The sequence below is a fragment of the Acomys russatus genome, chromosome 4, assembly GCF_903995435.1.
Source record: "Acomys russatus chromosome 4, mAcoRus1.1, whole genome shotgun sequence".
NCBI classification, from domain to species: domain Eukaryota; kingdom Metazoa; phylum Chordata; class Mammalia; order Rodentia; family Muridae; genus Acomys; species Acomys russatus.
This window is the reverse complement of record NC_067140.1, coordinates 31786159-31805607: the sequence shown is the minus strand read 5'-3', so window position 1 is coordinate 31805607 and position 19449 is coordinate 31786159. Positions and strand designations below refer to the sequence as shown.

Genomic DNA, 19449 nt, shown 5'->3' with positions numbered 1-19449 from the left:
TGAGCTTCCCTGGTTCTCTCTCTTTGTAGTGAGTATCTAAATATGAACACGTTTCCCCACTTGCCCTTCCCCTGTTGTGACAGCCATGAGGGAGGATCCCAAGGAATTGTTCCTACCCTTAAGTCCTTCCTTCTCTTGCTAGATTCTAAGGGAGTGGGTTATTTCTGGAGAACTTGTAAGACAGACTAGATTCCCCAAACATCTGAAACATTAAAGCTGAGCCACCAGGAACATTGAGCTCAGGACCGAAGACCTTTTCTGCAGTCCTACGATCTATTCAAGAACCACAGTTTCTGAAGAGGTCTGACTCTTACTAGGGGTGCCCAACCCAGAGTCACCATTCTACTGAGGGCTTAGTCTGTCTATGTTTCAGAGCAGATGAGGACATAAACAGGGGGTTGTGATCTCCTCTCATCCACTGAGGACTAGGGCAGATCCCAGGCAGGGGTCCTCAGTCCACAGCCCATCCTGAGAAGGCATTTGGTGAGCCGAACCCTGGGTCTAGTGGGACAAGCCCACCTCACAGACAATAGTCAAGGCAGAAGGTAGAAAAGGCAAGTGTATCTCCTCAGGGAAAGGCCACCTGCTTGAGGGACCTACCTCAAGGGTGGTTCTGTGCTCCAGCTCAGGTGAGGGCTGGGGCCACTTCAAATCCTAGTTCCTAGCTGCAGGTCAAGTCAGGTAGACAGGGAGCCCCTTCCTCCAGATAAGGGACTGGCTTCAGGAGGACTTCCTGTCATGGAGAGTGGGCCTGCTGGGACTTGATGGGAGCCTTTCCTGAGGCCAGCCGAGGCAGAGATCGTGGCCCCTGGGGAAGAAGTAAGGATAGGATCTCTAAGAGGGTGTGTAGGGTAACTGGAAAGCAGCGCTCTCCTTTTAGTCTAGAAGGGCACCGATCTCTACCTACCCTGTAAGGAAAGCTCCAGCAGGTGTGATTCTGTGGCAGGGTGGTGGGTGGACATGGTTATTCTGAACATAGAAAGACCATCTTGGCTGGTGGCTGAGCTGGTCATAATGTCTTTTGTTCCTGATCCTTTCAGCCGTGGCCCTGGGCTCTAGCTTATGTCTTCCAAAGTATAAATTCTTCGGGCTCAGGAGACTGTCCAGCATCCCCAGTAAATGACCAGAAGGGAGAATATAAATATTTCAAGTCCTTCTAGAGGGACCCTGAGGAGGCTGCAGTGTTGACCAAGGGACCTCCCCACTGTGGAAGACGCCAGGTGGTACCCAGGTTCTGCCAGTTGGGTTCTCCCCATGGCCATCATCCTGAGAGCTTCTCTGGTTCCTGTATGGTGTGGTGGTAGTGGTGGGGATCTGTGTCTTTGTCAACTTTCATACCTGGCACCCCACTCTCACAATGTCAACCAGAACCAGTTTCTGGAGCAAAGGCTGGCCCACGTCTCTTTGGGGCTTGCTCATCCTTATGGAGTCCTTCAGCTCTGTCCCCTCATCTCACCTCCCACCTTTCCCAGGTGCATCCATCACAGGGGACAGTCAAGCTACAGTGCCCAAGGCCCATTGGATGGGTTGATGATCAGGTGCCTCAATGCAGAAGGTGGGATTCTGGGTGCTTTGGGGGAGCAAAGGGAGTCAGGAGCCAACTCTGAATGGCAGATTGATACGTAAGACACACAGCCACAGGACCAGTGAGCAGGGGGCCCCACAGACAAAAGGAAGGTTAGACAAGGCTGGACTGTTGAAGCTGCTAGGTTTGGGAGGGAACCTAACTTGGACTCAAGTCAAATGGAAGGGGTGAAGGAACATAATGAGAGACAGGGCCTCAGCTTACATGATGCAAAGCTACACACAGGGCCACCTGGCTTTCTCCACTGTCTGTGGCAGGGACAGAGGTCATGGCCTCAGAGCCAGAGAGGGGCAAGGGCCTACTGCCCCCTCCCTCCCAGAAATCCCTGGGGCCTCAGACTTGGGGTGGCTGAAAGTGCTGAGGGCCAGGCCCCTGGGCCAGGCCGGGTTCCTAAGAGGAGAGTCAAGTGGGAAGCTGGGGTCCTGGAAAGCAGGGATGTGGCCAGGGCCCCAGGGAGGGGGGAAACAGCATCAGGATTGGCAAGAGGGGCCCTGTCATGTGGCCCAAGAGATGGCTGCACTGTGCTCCTTAGCTTTCATGCGCAGCGCAGCAATGCTCGAGGTCTTGCGGTCTGGCTCGCCGTTCATCTCGTAGCCATTGAGGCCCGGACTGAGGCCAGCTGCTCCAAACAGGCTGCCCATGTGTGTCTGGCCCACATGGCTGCCAGCCCCAGAGACGCTCAAGAAGTCGGAGACGCTGCTGGCCCCAGAGCCAGGAGGATGAGCATGAGGGGACATACAGGCAGGCACTGGGTCACAGGGGACCACACAGGCTGGCACCGGTGAGGCAGCCCCGTTGTTGCCAACCCAGGACGGGTTCTGAATCTGGAGACAGTAAAGGGAGAGATGTCACAGACCAGCTGGGAGAACAGGAGTACAGAAGGGGCTCTCTCCCCTTCCAGCTGTCCGTCATTACAATGAAGCCATTCCTGGGCATCTAACACTAAGGATGTCGGGGATCATTGAAGGTGAACTTATGTTTTAGAACTTCAATTCCTAGGGTAGATCCATACCTGACATTTAGTAGCAAAGATTGTGTTTCAAACTGCCTCAGGGTCCAGTAAAAGCATTGCTCTGGATCAACCTGAGAGCATCTCATGAGGGAATACAGGCTCTGGGCTTGCAGGTTGGGGTGATGTGAGGATCAGTGTGGGGGGTAGGCATGTGAGTACTCCCATAGGCCCAGGCCAATGCCTAAGGCTCCTATAGCTCCAAGACAGAACCTTTGAGGCTTCCCAACTAGTCCCTCAGTGAAACCGTGGCCTAGCCATGAGGTAGGCTCAAATACACTTCTTCTCTTTCACCAGAATGACTGTTGCTCCTTTTCTCTCCCCAGCTCCCACTTCTGGACTCACCTTCCTCTGCTCTCTAAGCATCTCTGAGAAAGTAAATCTGGGGTGCAGAGGTCCCCTTTAAAGAGAGGACTATGTTCCTCTAAACTATACTCTAGGCTCTTAGTTGTTTCAGAAGGGTTCTCCTAGCTTGGCCACCCTCAAGGTTTGGAAAGAACTCAGGAGGCTTTTAAAATCACTAGGTGGGCATCAGGTCCTAAAAGTCCACAGGAACTTCTACTGGTCCCAAGAACTGCCTGCTGACTGACCATGTCCTGTTCCTGATCCCAGCATGCTCCAGAAAGGGAACAATTTGGTCACCACCCCTCTTGGAAATGGTCTAGAACCTGGAGTCTGTGGGGGCAGGTGGGAGAGACAAGCAGTGTCTCCTGTTGGCTTCCTCCTTCTAGCTCTGAGCTCAGATAGCAGCCATGAGGTGGGGGGAGTGAGAGCTAGAGTTGTCCCCTCCCCAACCCGGGAGAACAGAGGGAGAGGGGAAGAAAAGCATTAAAGAATGTAGCAGGATAGATGAGGAGGGCTCCCCCTTTATGAGAACTAGGGGAGGGGCATGGAGGAAAGAGGGAGGGAAGGTAGGGCCAGAAGGAGATAAGGGAGGTGGCTACAATCGGGATTGTAAAGTGAATAAATTAAAAATTAAATAAAAATTAAAAAAAAAGAGCCGGGCGTGGTGGCGCACGCCTTTAATCCCAGCACTCGGGAGGCAGAGGCAGGCGGATCGCTGTGAGTTCGAGGCCAGCCTGGTCTATAAAGCGAGTCCAGGACAGCCAAGACTACACAGAGAAACCCTGTCTCGAAAAAAAAAAAAAAAAAAAAAAAAAAAAAGAATGTGGCAGGAGGTGAAGCTGATGTACTAGACACCCCACATTCCTCAGACTCACCTCTAGGCCTGCCCTCTGACCCTCAAATCCTGGGGGAGGTGGAGGAGGTACAGAGCAGGCCCAGGTCAAGGGGTGGGATGGGCAGGGGTTGTTCGACAACGTCACACACAGGCACATATAGGTGCCAGTGCTACTGGCTGCTGGAAATTCTCAAGACTTAGAGCTAGAGGCAAGGTCAGAGCAGGAAGGAGGCATAGACAGAGGGAGGTCATGAGAGAGGTGCCAGTCAGTCAAGAGGGCATCTGTCCAGGAACCCTGGACATCACCCACAACACTCCTTGTTCTGGCTGATGGACAGGAAGGAAGTTTTTGGGGGAAAGGAGGGGAGACAGCAAATGCCAAGCCCATGCACGCTACCTCCCAGAGACCATGACCCTAGACCCTACATCAGTGTTACAGAAGAGCTGGAGTGCCTACTTATACCACGTCCAATTTATATGCAAAGAAGTGGGGCTTCAAGGGCTGGAGACACACACGAGAGGAGCAAGGCTATAAGACTCTGAGGAACATCTGTCTTGGGCTCAGATTTCCATGTGCATTCCAATCAGGCCACAGGGTGCCCTGAGGGATAGCCAACACCCTGGAAGGCCCTGGTCTTTCGTCTGCTAGATGCTTGCCACAGCAGAGGACAACATTGTCCCAACATTCTGGGTATCCCACAGTCAGGGACGAACAGGCATACATCTGGGGGTCTCTGAGCCTAGCAGCCCTCCCCATTGCACCGTCCCAGGTCTAGCGTCAGAGGAGACACCTGGGCAGGAGGATGTACCTGGGCATAGTTCTCAGCTCGGGTGAGGAGTGGCAACTCATAGGCCGTGGAGAAGTGGGTCCGGACCTGCTGCATCTGCCCAAAACGCTCCCTCTTCCGCCACTTGGCCCTCCGGTTCTGGAACCAAACCTATAAGACAAAGCAGTGGGTGGTCATAGGGTCAGGCTTTGCTCTCTGGCAGGGAACACTGCTCCCTGACTCCACCAACCAGAGTAAACCCTCACCTTTCAATTCTTTGGTACAAGAAATAGCCATGCAGAACTGTTAGGGTTGGGGAGGCCTCCTACACTCCACAGGCCTGTGTAGGCTTCAGATTCCAGAACAGGCAAGTGTCACACATGCACAGAACACACACACACACACACACACACACACACACACACACACACACACACACGCCATTAACCACTGTATATAATCTGCTGAGGGTCACAGATTCCAGGAGAAATCCCATCAAGCTGTGAAGAACTTTCTAGAGATTTCTTTTCTTAGCCAGTCACACACAGCCTGAAGGTTTGTGGCTCCTTAGGACCTGCTAATAGAAACAAATTTAGAGTGCACACCTCCTCGAATCCTTTTAAAAGAAACCAAGAACTCAGCTCAGGCCCCCTTCCCTTGTGTTGTGGTGGGTGTGACCCTCTGGAACATCAGTAGGCAGGAAAAGATGGACGGAAACAGGAGCTCAATTGTGGAGGGTGGCATGCACCAGCTGAGGGTTTGCACTCAGAGGGGTGTCAGTAGGGGTGGCTACTGAAAACTCCTATGCAGATTGGTTGATCCTGGACAGGTGGTACCTGTCACTGAGGCATAGGTGCTGGACCATTGGCTTGACCAAGCATTCAGCACAAGAGAGGTCTAAGTCAGATATAAGTGTGGAGACTCTTGTGAGGTGGTGGGGGACCTTCCCAAAACAAGAAGGACAAGGGCAAAGGCAGACTGCTACCCTAGGGACCTTAACTGGTTATGGACAGAGTGAAGGGTGCAGTCAGAGAGGGTGGGCAGAGGGCAGAGGATGGTGCCTGCAGCTTCCTCAGGACCTTCTCATGAGCTCTGTGGATTCACATGTACACAGGCACAGTTCAGCAATGTGTGTTCAGTCTGTAGCCTGCAGGCTGCATGCATCCTATGACAGCTATGAGCGAAGCCCAACAAAAAGTATAAACTTGCTTAAAGCACTTAAAAGATAGGTTAATTTTGTAACTTAATCGCATGGCTCTCAATTGGAAACTTTGTTGATGACAATGTCCTATTGCGATGGCAAAAGGTTGGACAGATCTGTGCTGCTGCGGTCTGCACCCAGGCTACTCATTTGAGGCCCAGACTGTGAGAAAGACATTATTAGCAGGGAAGGGTAGGGGCTCCCCTGGCCACAGTGGTCAGCTGTGCTTCTGGGATGAAGACCAGAGGAGCTGCTCCACTGTCCTGCCTGAGAGCACCCAGACTCCTTGAGAACCATGGCAAGGAAGGAAAAGGGGTGGTGTGGGCCTTCCTGAGAGGCCAGGCCTGTGGGAGTTGTAGAGTGTCTTTGAAAAGAAAGGCCTGTGGTGGCGCCTGTACTCCCAAGAGCCTCAATTTCCACATCTTTAGGATGGGGCTGAGGTCTGGGCTGACGTCAGGGTGGAGGTGGAGACAGCAGATGGGAACACAGTGTGAAGTTTCTAGAGCACTCAAGTTGTTTTTATAAGGCTCCTGACCTCATTCTCTTGGGGGAAGAAGAGTGGTCAAAGTCTGTGGGATGTCTCTCATTAGTCCTGGGTAGGGAAAGTGGGCACATCCTTCTCTGGCTCACTTTCCCAGTGCTAATCTGACATAAATACATTTACACACAAAAGTATCTGGTCACGGGTGCACACTCACACATATGTGCACATGCTTTCAGAGAGAGAGAGAGAGAGAGACAGACAGACAGACAGACAGAGAGACAGAGAATGTTCTTCCTGTGACCTCCATGGAAGCCAGCCCTCTCCAAGGCTCCATGTCTCAGTCCCTGCCCCTGCCCCAGAGCCTGGGGGAGGGGTACTTCTACTCTGAATAGCCCTGGGGTGCAGGCCCAGGAAGCCCATTGGGATAAAAGAGCACATGGGGGCTCTTCTACATTGTGAAATGGGATCCCCCTTTATCAGTGGCTGCGGTGGGGTTTTGGGGGCAGGCTGCAGGAGTCAATCAGAAGAGGTTGTTTTCATTTCATGTTTAATTTCCTGCAGCCCCAGCTCAGCCTTCCGCTCTGTCCTCAGCCTCCCAGGGGTTTCTGGAATGGAGTATGTGTGTGTGTGGGGGGGGTGCTAGAGGCACCCAAGCATACAGCTCCACTCACTCCTTCTTTCTTTGAGGGGCAGAGACAAGAGAAGCTGCAGTTTTGTGGTTCCAGGTCCCTTTTGTGGTGGGGATGTAGAGGTGGGTGATGCCACTGAGGGCTGTGAAACTGAGGCCGCAGGGATGGCTGGGAAGGATCCAGAGTATAAGTCGGTGACTGGCAAAGGGGCACGGAATTGAGGGAAGGAGTTGAGCGAGGGATGGAATATGGTGCTTGTGGGAGGTAGGGAACCCCATTATCTGTGAAGGGGAAGGCAAGAGCATTGTTTGAGGGAGGAAGTAGAAAAGAGTCATGGAAAGACTTATTTGATGAAGGTAGTGGGAGATTGGGGTGGAGGGCAGGGTGGAGAAACTCGGGCCAGTGGGGTCGGCCCACCAAGGGCCTCCTTCGCCAGGCAGCCCTTCTTCCTTATTTTATTCTGTGCCTGAGGCTCTGAGCTTAGGTTCTACCTCTTCTGTCCCCCAGTTGGCTGAAGCTGTTAGCCTGGCTGGCCTTCAGTGTCCTCCCATCCTCTAGGAAGTGGCATGGTACCTGGTGGCCCTCTCTGTGCTCCAATCCATGTTTCTGTGCAGAGTTGGTGTGTCCTCCCATCTCTGACCCCCCGGATGTGCCTCTATGTCTCAAGGCTGTGCAACCCGCAGGCTTGTCTCTCTAGCCCCCGGGAGGAGAGCTCATGAAGGTCTCTGCTGTGCTTCCATTCTGCATGTTGTGCCCAGGACCACCCCGTTCCCAGCCCACCCGGGCCTGGCCCACTCAGCACAGGCCTCTCTGGAGGACCAGGCCGTCTTGGAGGAGGCCTCTCTAACCGCAGCCCATCTGGGGCCAGGGCGGGGTGGCCCAGGGCGGGGAGGCCTCAGTCTTATTGTCTTCAGACACCAGCTGTGGAGATTGGAATCCCAGACAGCAGAGAGAGGCCCTGAAGCCCCCTGGAGCAGGGCCAGACCCCAGGCTGCTTCTCATGAAGGACCATCTTGGGACCACCCCATTGGCCCCTCCCTGCCCCTGCCATCGCTGTACACCAGGCACCTGGCTTGCCACCAGCAGAGTGTGGATCCTGGGTCAACTCCACAGAAGCAGGCAAGGTGGTTCTAGTACACCCTTGCACACACACACATACACACCACCTCAGGGTACTGCCAGGCTCAGAGCTCAACCCAGAGGTTTGACGCACATGAAGATCCCACCCACCCTGCTGCCTTTGTACAGAGAAAAGACTAAGAACAATCTGGCATGTGCCCAGGAGCAGTGAGCTGAAGTCAAACAGCACTGGCCCCGAGTGGGGAGTCCTGGATCTCAGGCTCAGCACTGCCTCTGTGTCGCTTAACCCTAAGCAGTCACAAGACCCACATTTGGGTCTTTCTTCCTCATCAAAATACAGTGTGACCTTTACTGCACTATAATTCTATAATCTTCCTATTCGATAGGAAGACAGGCAACACATTAGAGTTTTCCTTTCTGCCTTGGCTGACAGGAAGCTCAAGGCTGAGTTTGGACAATAAGGAACCTTATCTGGTGGGGTTTCATTTTTATTTATTTATTTTTTAACATAACCACCTCATTTCTTGACACTGTTTCTGGCCTTAGGCTACAATACATCTCTAGTTGTAAATTTTCTCAACGTTTTGGAAGGTCTGTATATGTCTCTGAGTGTCAACAAAGTGCTGCCCTAGCTGTAGAGCAGTGACAGAGGAACACTTGGTCTGTGTTGTTCTGTTTCTAGCTGAGTGGTCTGTGAACTCTGCTCTGGACACTCAAGTTCATCTGGGAAGTGTGTGTGCGGTGCTCTCGTGCACATGGGTGCACACAGACAAGCAGAAAGCAAGCAGGTTTATCCCACCCCAACATGCTAGCTACCTACTGGCACTGTGGGCTTGCAACCAGCTCCCCCTTTCTCTGCCTCTTCTATTCTTTCCCCAGTCCTGGGCTGGAGATGAAGTTGGATTCTGGGGCTCCTATGAGTGCTCAGGTAGGTGAGGTCTTGTGGGGGCATGAGAGGGCACTGCCAGCTGTTCTGCCATTCTTCATGAAACCAAAGACTGCAGCATGCTCCGGCAGCTACAATGTTTGAGGCTGCAGGTTTCCTGGTATTGCCTATGTGCCCAGGCTTAATGGCAGATGCCTCAGTGTGTTAAACAGTGTGTGAAGCTGATGGACACTCAGCCAATGCCCCAGAACCACCAGTAGAATAAAAGCTACAGTGTCCATGAGTCTGTCCAGGACCACAGGGCTTTTTGTTCTGACTCCCTGGGCAGCAGACCATAGTTGCTATGGCCATTAAACAAAACAAAACAAAACAAAACAAAACACTGTCTTGGGGTTATTAAGGTGGTTCAATCTGTAAAGTGCTCACCATGGAAGCAAGAAGACCTATGTTCAGATCCCTAGAACCTGCTGAAAAGAGCCAGGCATGGTAGTGTGCACCTGTAACCCCAGTTCTGGCCAGTGGGGCAGACAGGAAGCTCAGTGGCTACCTTGTCTGGCCAAATCAATAAGCTCAGGGTTCAGAGAGAGAAAGGCCTTGTCCAAGATTGGAAGCAATTGAGGAAGATACCTAGTATTGACCTCTGGCCTCCACACACATGCATATACTTGTACATGTATCTTCCTCCACTTGAAGACATACATAAACATACACACATGTAAAAACAAACAGACCCTCTCTACTTGCATGCATCAGGCTCCTGCCTGCTGGGTAGGAACCCTTGGTGTGCCATTTTTGCCATGCTTTGAGTGGAAAAGCAACCTGACTGTGGACTTGATTTTATACTACACTGAAGCTTGAATCAAGTGTGTGGACTTGGTCATATGCACTTTGGCATATTGGGCTTTCACTTTCTTTGCTGTGATTTCCTGCAGAGGGGGCACACTGTCTGGGCAAAGCAGGGCTGCTGGGCTGTACATATTTGCTGCCTTTGTTACCTGGAATTCAGCCTTCTCTAGTCAGTGGGGACATAGACGTAAATGAGTGGGACCCAAGACTGTAATATCGGGGCATGAAAGGCAAGACAAGAGGGTCAGTAGTTGAAAGCCAACTGTGGTGACTTAGTAAGACAGAGACCAGTCTGAGCTGCATGAGGCCCTACCTTAAAAGCAATGCAGGTGAATTATCAAGGACCTCTCATTTCAGAGGCAAGAGAATAATGTGGCCAGTCTAGCCAGAAGAGAAAGCAGGATGAGTGGAAGAAAGCGGCCTGCTTTGGTTGTGTTGAGCTAGGTTGAGTTATAACAGGCTGTGTGGTATTGTGTGGCGTTCAGCTGAGTCAAGCTGAGCTGATCAATACAGAGCTGGCATGCTCCTGGGTTTGTTTGGGCCGAATGGAGCGGTGTATGGTGAATGGTGATGAATTTGTTGTCTAGGACTGTTGCATTAGATTCAGTTTTGTTGTGTTGAACTGAGCTGTATGTGTTGAGTTGGATTGTACTGGGCTGAGCTGGGTTGTGTTGTGTTACATTGGGCTATATTATTTTGGCTTGGGCCATGTCACATTGGGTTGAGCCGAGCTGTACACGATGTGCTGGGTTGTGTTTTAATGTGCTGTGTCGTTGTGTTGCACTGGGTTGTATTGCACTGAGTTTAACTGAGCTGTGTGTGGCGAGCTGTGCTGTGCTCGGTTACTTGTTCTGGGTTGTGTTGGAATGTTGCACTGGTCTTCATTGGTTTGTACTGGGTTGCATTGTGTCGTGGGGTTGTTCCGAGTTAAACTCTGTGTGCTGAGTTGCACCATCTTAAACTGGCTCATTCTGGGCTGGGCTGTATTGTACTGGGTTGTGTGGCACTGGATGGAACTGAACTGTGTGCAGTGATCTGTACCATTCTGAGGTGGGTTGTAAGACTGTGCTGCACTGGGCTGCATTGTGGTGGGCTGTTCTGTGCAGTGATTGGCCATGTTGCCTTGAGTTGTGTTGTCCTGGGGTTGAACTGACCTGCGCAGGATGGGTTGTACTGCACTCAGTTGGTTGTATGGGCCTGGTTAGGTTGTAGTGTGCTGATTTGGGTTTGGGTAGTGATGGGGATAGTGCATTGTATTGGCCATGATGGCCAGGAGTCTCCCTAGAGGAGACGTGTTGACTGAGGTCTGACAGATGTAGGAGGCAGCTATCCTAGATAGGCATGGGGCTGTACTGTTCCTTGCTTCTACTACAGGGCATGGATATCTGTCCCTTGTTCCATACTCAGTCAGAGAAGCAGGTCTCCCAGGAGAGTCCTGCCATCTTGTCCTTCAATTAAGGCATGGACTCACAGGTAGTAGCCTTCTCATCCCTCCACATGGCTTCCCTCTCCTGCCCCCACCTTGCAGAGCTGATTATAGTGGCTACACAGATCTACTATGGCTGGGGCAGAAGCATCGGGGTGACCAGAGGCCCTCTTGGCCTGGCAGGCCCTCCTGGGGTGAGCAAACCCTGGCATAGCCCACAGTAGTCAGGAGATCCCAGCTGCAGCTGGAGCCCAAAGCCCTGTGGATCCCCTGCCCTGTCGTTCTGGCTGACCTGCACGCGGGCCTCAGTGAGGTCAGTCCTCATAGCCAGCTGCTCCCGTGCGTACACATCAGGATAGTGTGTCTTCTGGAAGACCTTCTCCAGCTCCTCCAGCTGGTAGCTGGTGAAGGTGGTTCGGTTCCGCCGCTTCTTGCCTTTGTTGCTCTCAGAGTCGGTCTTTTCCAGGGGACTTGGGATTTCAGCGCTAGCCCGGTCTTGGGGCCCTTTGGCCCCTGTCTCCTTCACACTGAGGTAGCTGTTGTCCATGCCCACGGGCTCAGAGTCAGGGGGCAACTCTGGCTCACCCAGGTTGCTCTCTTTTGCTGAGGAAGAGAAAGAAAGGTTAGACACTTGAATGCAGCAAGGGACGAGGTGGGGGCTGGAGAACATGTTTTCCTCACAGAGTCACACTGGGTACCAGGTCAGGAGACTCAGTTTTCACACTCTAGCTTTTCATCAGCATCCTGGGTGACTTTGGGCAAGTCTCTCCCCTCCATCACCCTCTGTGACATCGTCCTAGAATGAGTCCCTTCTGGCGCCAACGTCTTGTAGCTCTAGGTGGGCCACTCTGACCTTGGTGACTTTCTCCCCACTCTGTGGATGTAAGACTCCTCCCCTACGAGAGCTCCTTCTGCCAAAATCTTTAGGCATGGACACAGGGACTAGCTGACACAATACTGAGGCTCCCTTGGGTGGGTGAGAACACTCTGAACTTGGTGGTAAAGAGAAAGGCCAATATTGAGGCACACAGTTTGGTCTTCATGGAGGTCAACAGACTGCTTCGAGACTTTAGTGTTAAGTGACTCACCTCTCACGCCCTACTCCACTTGTAACCCTCACTGCCTGCAGGAAGGCCATTAGCAGGTGGATTTCACTGAGGCATGGGTCCATGCTGGGCTTCCTTTCACTAGCAGCAGCTGCCACTGTCTACCACAGCTGTTCAGGCCTTCACCCCTGGGGATGCCCTTTGTGGAGCCACCGGGAATCATCACAAACACAACTTACAGCCTAGGCCCCGAATCCTGCCTGCTGACACGGCGGGGTCTTCATGGTAGATCTCTGGAAGCTCAGAGCCACAAAGAACCAGGTCAAGGAACCAGGTCAAGAGTGGGAAGGTGGAGATGAGGGTAAGAGAGTAGGAGCTGCTGGCCCATCTATCCATCTGGACAGACACATTTGTCTCGAGATAGCAAAGGCCTCAGAGCCTGGGCTCCAGGACCAGGCAGCAGGGTGTGTCTGCCACACCTCTAGCTGCATATCTCCATGTTTCTAAGGAACCCCCTTTGTGGCTCAGTTTCCCCTTTATCATTTGGGGGTGAATGAAGACACACCCCCCCCCCACAGACGTCCTGTCCATTCACAGTAAGAGTGTGCAGTTAAGCACAAGCATCATCCATTCCTACCCTCTGCTTCTCCTTCTGGAAACAGGTCCATGCAGTTTGTGTTTTGGATCAGGATGCTGCCTCCAGCCTGATCTTCTGATGCCATCCAGATTGGGGTTGGGGACTGATGCCTCAAGCTTACCAGCCTCCTTGTGAGCACTAGGGAAGGCAAGGGGACTTTTAGCCCTTGTCAGTCAGTCTCCCTCCAACTCTGTGGCATTGAAGAAAGGGAGGAGAGGGGAGTGCCCAGGGTAGGCCTGGAAGCAGCTCCTGAAGGGCCACTCACAGCATCCATGCCACAGGGGTGGCTGACCCACCCAGAGGCGGCACAAATGACAGCCATGTGAGGCCAGCTTACACAGCGAGCCACGGCTTCGGTGTCAGCACGGTGTGAATTGCAGCTGGCAGCTGGGCCAACAGCTTCCAGCAAAGATATTTATCTTCCTGGCAGACAAATAAGTTTTATGTTTTGGGTTTTTTTTTTTTTTTTTTTTTTTAGGAAAAGAAATCCCACCCAGCTCACCAAAAATAAACAGTCTTCTTGTGCAACTTCCTGGCAGCTAGGCCAGGGAAGACAGGGCCACCCCTCCTGGCCTAGCCCTGCTCCCCAGACTCATCCTTGCCCCATGGACCCTAACAATGTCTCCAGGCATCCAGCCTGGAGCTGGGATCACCCCCATGGGATTGAGGGCCAGTTGAGGGCAGCTACATAGAAACCAGAGTTGGAAGGACCAGCCCTAGCTTGTCATTTAAACTGAGGAAAAGCAGGCTGGATAGCAAAAAGAATATGCCTTAATTGTCCACAGAACACAGCCTTCTGCTCCTGGGCATGGGACCTGTTTCCAAGGAGAAGAAATCCAGGGCCTTTCAGAAGTCCTGCCCCTGAGAATAGGGGACTAAGATGAAGTTTGAGGCACCCTCAGTATGGAACTAGTTCTTGGCCTAGCAGGAAAAGACAGAAGAGAGCGCAGTAATCTGATGAGAAAGAAGTGAGGGTCTGCCTCTGCCTGTATCAAGTCACCCACTGGACCAAGTGAGTGGGAGACAGGGAGACAGCAAGATGTGTACTGAGATCACATCCCCAGAAGGAGGCAACTACTTTGGGCCCAAGTTCTGTCCTTGGTGTGCATGTCTGTGTGTGTGTGTGTGTGTGTGTGTGTGTGTGTACATGCATGTAGACATGAGGCCAGAGAGAAACCTCAAATGCTGTTCCTAGGAGCCATCTACTAAGTTCTTGGACACAGGGTATTTCACTGGTCTGAGGCTTGCTGGTCCACTAGGCTGGCTGGGCAGAGAGCTCCAGGATTCCATCTGGCTTCACCTCCTCAGCGTTGAAGTCATAAGCACATTGCACCATGCCCAGATGCTTTGGGTGGCAGGCACTTGACCAACTGAGCCATCTCCCCAACCCTCAGTGCCAATTTCTTAGAACATTTATTGTGTATGTATGAATGTGTACCACATAAGCTTTTGGGAGTTATGGATGGTTGTGAGCCATGATGTGGGTGCTGAGAATAGAACCCACGTCCTCTGCAAAAGCAACAAGGAGGCTTAAGCACTGAGCCATATCTCCAGCCTGCCAATCTTTGTTTTCAATCATTTAAAAACAAGTTTTAACTTTAAATACAGTTTGATCATATTTTTCCCTCCCCCAAGCCCTTCCAGATGCTCTCCCCAACCTTCCCGGCCAGCTTTATGTTCTTTCTCAAAAAATAAAAGCTCAACACAACAAAGAAAACAAAATAAATTGCCACCCCCCCAAAAAACTTCCCACCAAACTAATCAAATAAAAGTGATCTCAGAGATGAGGATGTGTACACACACACACACACACACACACACACACACACACACACACACACACACACACTGTGGAGTCCAGGAGTCCATTATATGTTCCTTAACTACCCCTGAACATGAGGCCTGTCCTGGAGTGGCTGACACACCCAGTATCCCTCCATTGGAGAAAACTGGTTTTCCCTCTCCCAGCAGGTATAAATGACGATTCAGTTGTTAACCTTTACCCTAGTCAGCGTGCTAATTTTGATTATTAAATTTCTTGCTTTAAATGCTGAAGCTGGGCTCCTGCTCTGGACAATAAGGGAAAAATTCTCTCAAGTTCTGTAGCCATATGTACCTTCTCAGCATGACAAACCTCAGGTGGGGGACTCCAGTCATCTTTCATAAGCTCCTCCACCTGTGGTCCCAGAAGCCGAGCCTTTTACCCTTAGTCAGGCCATGTTTGTCCTCTGGGGATCTGATTCATTGCTCCTGTTTCAGCTCTCCAGGGTCCTTCCATGAAACATCCTCCAGGGCCCATGGGACCAGCTCCTCTGTGGGAAGGATGCTACCTATCTACTTAAAGGCCGTGTCTTCCACTCCTACTCCCCATGCAACCCTCAGTAGACAGTGTCGGTTTGGATTAAGTGGGGTCCGGAGATGAGGAAGGAAGCATGCGGGCCCCTGTGTGATTCTGGGGAGCTGGCTAGGGAAGTGATCTGGGTAAGGCCTAGTGTAGTCCAGAACATAGCTCAGGGTGGCAATCCTCATCAATGAGATGGGTCTAAAATCCCTGGCTCCACAGTGTGCGTCTGATTACTCCTGACTAAAGGAGGCCATTGTCCTCCTTGGTTCCCTGCAACCCTCAACTGTGACCACCTGCTCAGAAAAGCTTGACTTCCATGTGGCCTGCAGCTGTTCTCCTAGGAAGCCCTTCAGCAGAGCCAGCCCTCTGTCCTCCACTCAGCTCTCACACTCTGGGGTTTTCTGATTAGTTGTGAACGAAGATCTCAGTGTCTGACTCCCCAAGTGTCCAAGGGGTGCTTCTTGCATTTGCCCTGTCTCAGTTCACAGCATAGGGAGGGACAGGTGCAAATAGGCAGGGAGAGGCTGCAGACGAAAAGACGAGTTGAGGCCAGGAGACACTACAGTGCTTCTTCTCCATCCAGCCACTCTGTGCAGCTGTGTGCCGTGGTCTCACTGCATACTTGCAGAGAACTGTAGTTGAGCAGGTAAGGGGACCAGACGTGAATCAGATACATGAAGAATTGAACCCAGGCTCACTGGGGGTGACTGAAGGAAAGTGGGTAGAAAAACAAAGTCGAGATGGACCTTAAGGGACAGGAAAGAAGAAGTAAGCAGGACCAGCAGCGAGGGACCAACATCTAAACCAATGGTTCTCAACCTTCCTAATGCCGGGACCCTTTAGTACAGTCTTCATGTTGTGATGACCCCAAGCCATAAAAATATTTTCATTGCCACTTCATAACTGTAATTTTGCTACTGTTAGGAATCATAATATAAATATCTGATACACAGGGCATCGGATACTGGACCCCTGTGAAAGGATTCTTTGACCGCCCCCCCCCAAAGGGTTGTTACCTACAGGTTGAGAACCACTAAACTAAGCCATCATCCACCACCTACCAGGGACCACCGCACTGCACAAGAGAAGTGGCCTCTGGAAGCGCCAGTGTGCCCAACTGTGCAGGTCTTTCTCCACCGGCTAATGACCCCAGTACTGGCTGGAGTAGGTGAAACAGTAACAGAGCCCTGCTTGAATCCAGGCCACTACCAGCAAGGCTGCCTTTTCCTCAGCCTTCAGGGACATCCTGCATGGATTCTACACTGGCTGGAAGTCCTCCTCCCCAAATCTGGGAAGGAGCCTTTTGTGGGTGTCCCAGAGTCAAGACAGCAAGTAGAGACTGTGTTATCCTGACCTAAAGCTTCCTCCTTCCATTTACCCCCCCCCCCCCACCTCATGGCTTGGAACTCACTGTGTAGATCATGCTGGTCTTGAACTCAGAGATCCACTGCATTTGCATGCACCCCTCATGCCCAGTGATCAGATTCAGGCTACCCAGAAAAGGGAGACTAGGAGTGCCCACAAGTGACTGTCCAAAGTCATGCCTGCTCCAGTCATGTCTCCCCCCTCAGAGTGCCAAAGTCTCTTGAACAATTGGAGGCCAGTGTTGTTCTCATGGACCTTTTTGGACAGGTGGGGAGCCAGAAGCAAGAGCTTCTGGGTGGGCCACAGACTTTTTCTGGGAACCAGCTGTCCCAGCTTGTGAAACCAAGAAAGTGAGGAACCCGCCTTCATTCCCTCAACCTCTACCCAATCACACCCTTCCCACTAGGGTCATCCAAAGCCTTAGAAAAATTTCTAAAACAGTTTTTTTTTCTTTTTCTTTCTTCCTTTCTTTTTTCTTTCTTCCTTCCTTCCTTCCTTTCTTTTCTTTTTTTTTTTTTTAACTGTGATTGTTTTTGGGAGGGCATCGGCAGCCTCTTTGTGCACCCTTCTGTGCTAGAGGATGTGAGCCCCAGGGTATGGGCACCGGCCTGCAGCTGGGGATGGGTGTGGGGAAACTGTTTCCAGTTGCCTGCAAATGGAGGTGGGTGGGTTGTGAGTGTGCAGACATGTGTATGGTTGTGTGTCAGTGTGGCTGGGTGAGTGTGGACCTGGGTAGAATGTGTGTACATGTGTGTCTGGGCATAGGCAGTGCGTACAGAGTGTATGGCCACAGGGTCTGAGTAATTTTATCCTCCATGGTTTTGATTACATCTATTTTCCCTCCAAACATCTGCTTTGTGGGGGACATGCCGCTCGCTCTGTTCCCCGGGTGAGCCGGCCCCACACACCCTGTGGCGGAGTGCACAGCACCGATGTAATCTCCTTAAACAAAACAGGCCAGCACGGGGCCCTTTTATGCTATTTAAAGGGCACTGACTAAACCCACCGCTGTCCAAACAGTCCCGGGCGGCTGAGGCGGAGGCTAAAGGTTAGCCATTGATCACACAGATCCTCCACCCCACCTCATCTGCCCGTGGGTTCTGTCCAGAGGTCTTTAGCAGCTTGGTAAAATGACGCTGAAGGGGAAGAAGCACTCAGGCTACCTGCCATCGAAAGCACAGAGAGCACAAGAGGCAGTGGGTCTAGGAGAGAGAGAATGTGCCAGCTAGTGCTCAGGCTAGTGGGGGAAGCACCCTCCGGCCTCAGAGCTCTAAGGAAGAATGAGATGGCCAGACCAAAGGAGGCATAGGGAGCAGGTGAACTAACTGGATGGAGTGTCCCAGGATATGGGCACTGGAGGGAAATAGTGAAATCTGAATTGGGTGTGGACTTTAGTTCATAATAATGCTTTTTTTTTTTTTTTTTTTAAATGACGGTTTATTTGAACAGGCAGCTCGGCAAAGAAGATACCTGGGTAGCTAGTAAACCTGAGACAGGCAGGTCACCATTACTTACTACTGAGCACAAATGAAAAGCCGGGTGAGATCCCAGGGCACCCCCACGCAGTGGAGATACAGAAATGAAAACCAGTGGCACAGGTCACAGTGGTTGTAACCACATCAGCAGTTTCTTTCGTCATCAGACCTACCTCAGCCTTGGCCCCAGCAAGCCTTCAGTTCAGCAGATGCCATAAGAAATGAAGACTCATCTGTGAGAGACACAGACCCAAATGGAAAGAAAACACTACTGCTATGTTTGGCCCTGGATGTCCCCAATGTTTGTCTTGTTGAGTCAGAGGCTTGGTCCTCAGCTTGACAAGGCTGGAAAGTAAGGGACACTTTAGGAGCTCAGGTCTGTAGAGGAGTGTGGGCGGGTCTTGGAGATGTGTCTTTGAAAAGCATTATGGGACACTAATGTCTCCCTCCTCTGCCTTCCTGCTTGTAGCTCCCTCCCCATCATGCTCCTGCTGTGATGAGCTACATGATCACAGACCCAAAGCAAACTGTGACATGAATCCACGCTCTGGAATAACATCTTAGCTCATAGAATGGTGTTCATCCCTGACAAGTAAATCTCATTTTGCCAAGAGATAAATAAACATGCTGGAAAGGTGTTGGGAGAGAACCTCCAGAGCAGTGAGAACCCTTTTTTTTTCTTTTAAGTTGATCGTCACAGGTATTTTGTCACAGTCACAGAAAGCTGACTAACACAGCACGCGTCCTTTAGTGGGTGACTGGTGAGCAGGCTGAGGAGCACATGGTGGAATAGCAGTCCGCCATGAAAGGGACCAGTGGCATGGTGATATGGGGGAGTCTCAGCAGCCTACTACAGCATGGAAAAGAGCCAGCTTGAGAATGCTCACACTGTGACTTCATTCAGGTATCATATGAGTTTGGGAACAGTAGAAAAGAGGCACAGAAGGCAGCTGGCTGGCTGCCAGGGGCCAGGAGAAGCGGGGAGGCGGGGTCGGGGGTAGGTGTGTCAACAAAGGGGTCTCACTAATGTGAGAGACTGTCCTAAAGCTGTATGATTGTGCCTCGTGGTGCTGTCAATGGGCATATACACCTGCATGGGCATGCCTTAAAATGCCGCAAATTGACACCGAACTTTATTTAGACAATGCTATTTTATGGTGTGAAAATGTAATTGAAGAGAAAATACAAAATGACATTGCCCATCATTCAATGTTCATAGACCTTTACCCCAAAGTCCCACTTCTAAGGCCTTGGCCTAAAGAAGTAATAAACAATGGACTTAAGGATTGAAAGAGAGGCAACGTTCATCAGGCCATTGTCTACTGAATAGAAAGCTGAGGTGAGTCAAAACAGGCAGCGCAAAGACTACTCTTCCCATACGTAGATGCTGCGCACTCTGTACAGCATCTTTGTTGGGATTTAACATTAATTATTGTGCATTTATCCGTTTGCTTATTTCTCCTTTATTTTGATTGTCTCTCTCCCCCTC

At 51.4% G+C, this 19449-nt stretch overlaps 1 protein-coding gene across 1 annotated transcript in view; it reads right to left on the bottom strand.

Moving 5' to 3' along the window:
* Nucleotides 1-1314: 1314 nt before the first annotated feature.
* Alx4 (ALX homeobox 4) overlaps nucleotides 1315-19449 on the bottom strand; it is a 37930-nt gene continuing 19795 nt past the window's right edge. The window contains exons 2-4 of the mRNA XM_051144999.1: nucleotides 11386-11696; nucleotides 4584-4712; nucleotides 1315-2409 (exon numbers count right to left, since the gene is read on the bottom strand). Of these exons, the coding sequence (XP_051000956.1) occupies nucleotides 2080-2409; nucleotides 4584-4712; nucleotides 11386-11696 (770 nt within the window). The 3' untranslated portion in view covers nucleotides 1315-2079. The remainder of the gene's footprint in view (nucleotides 2410-4583; nucleotides 4713-11385; nucleotides 11697-19449) is intronic.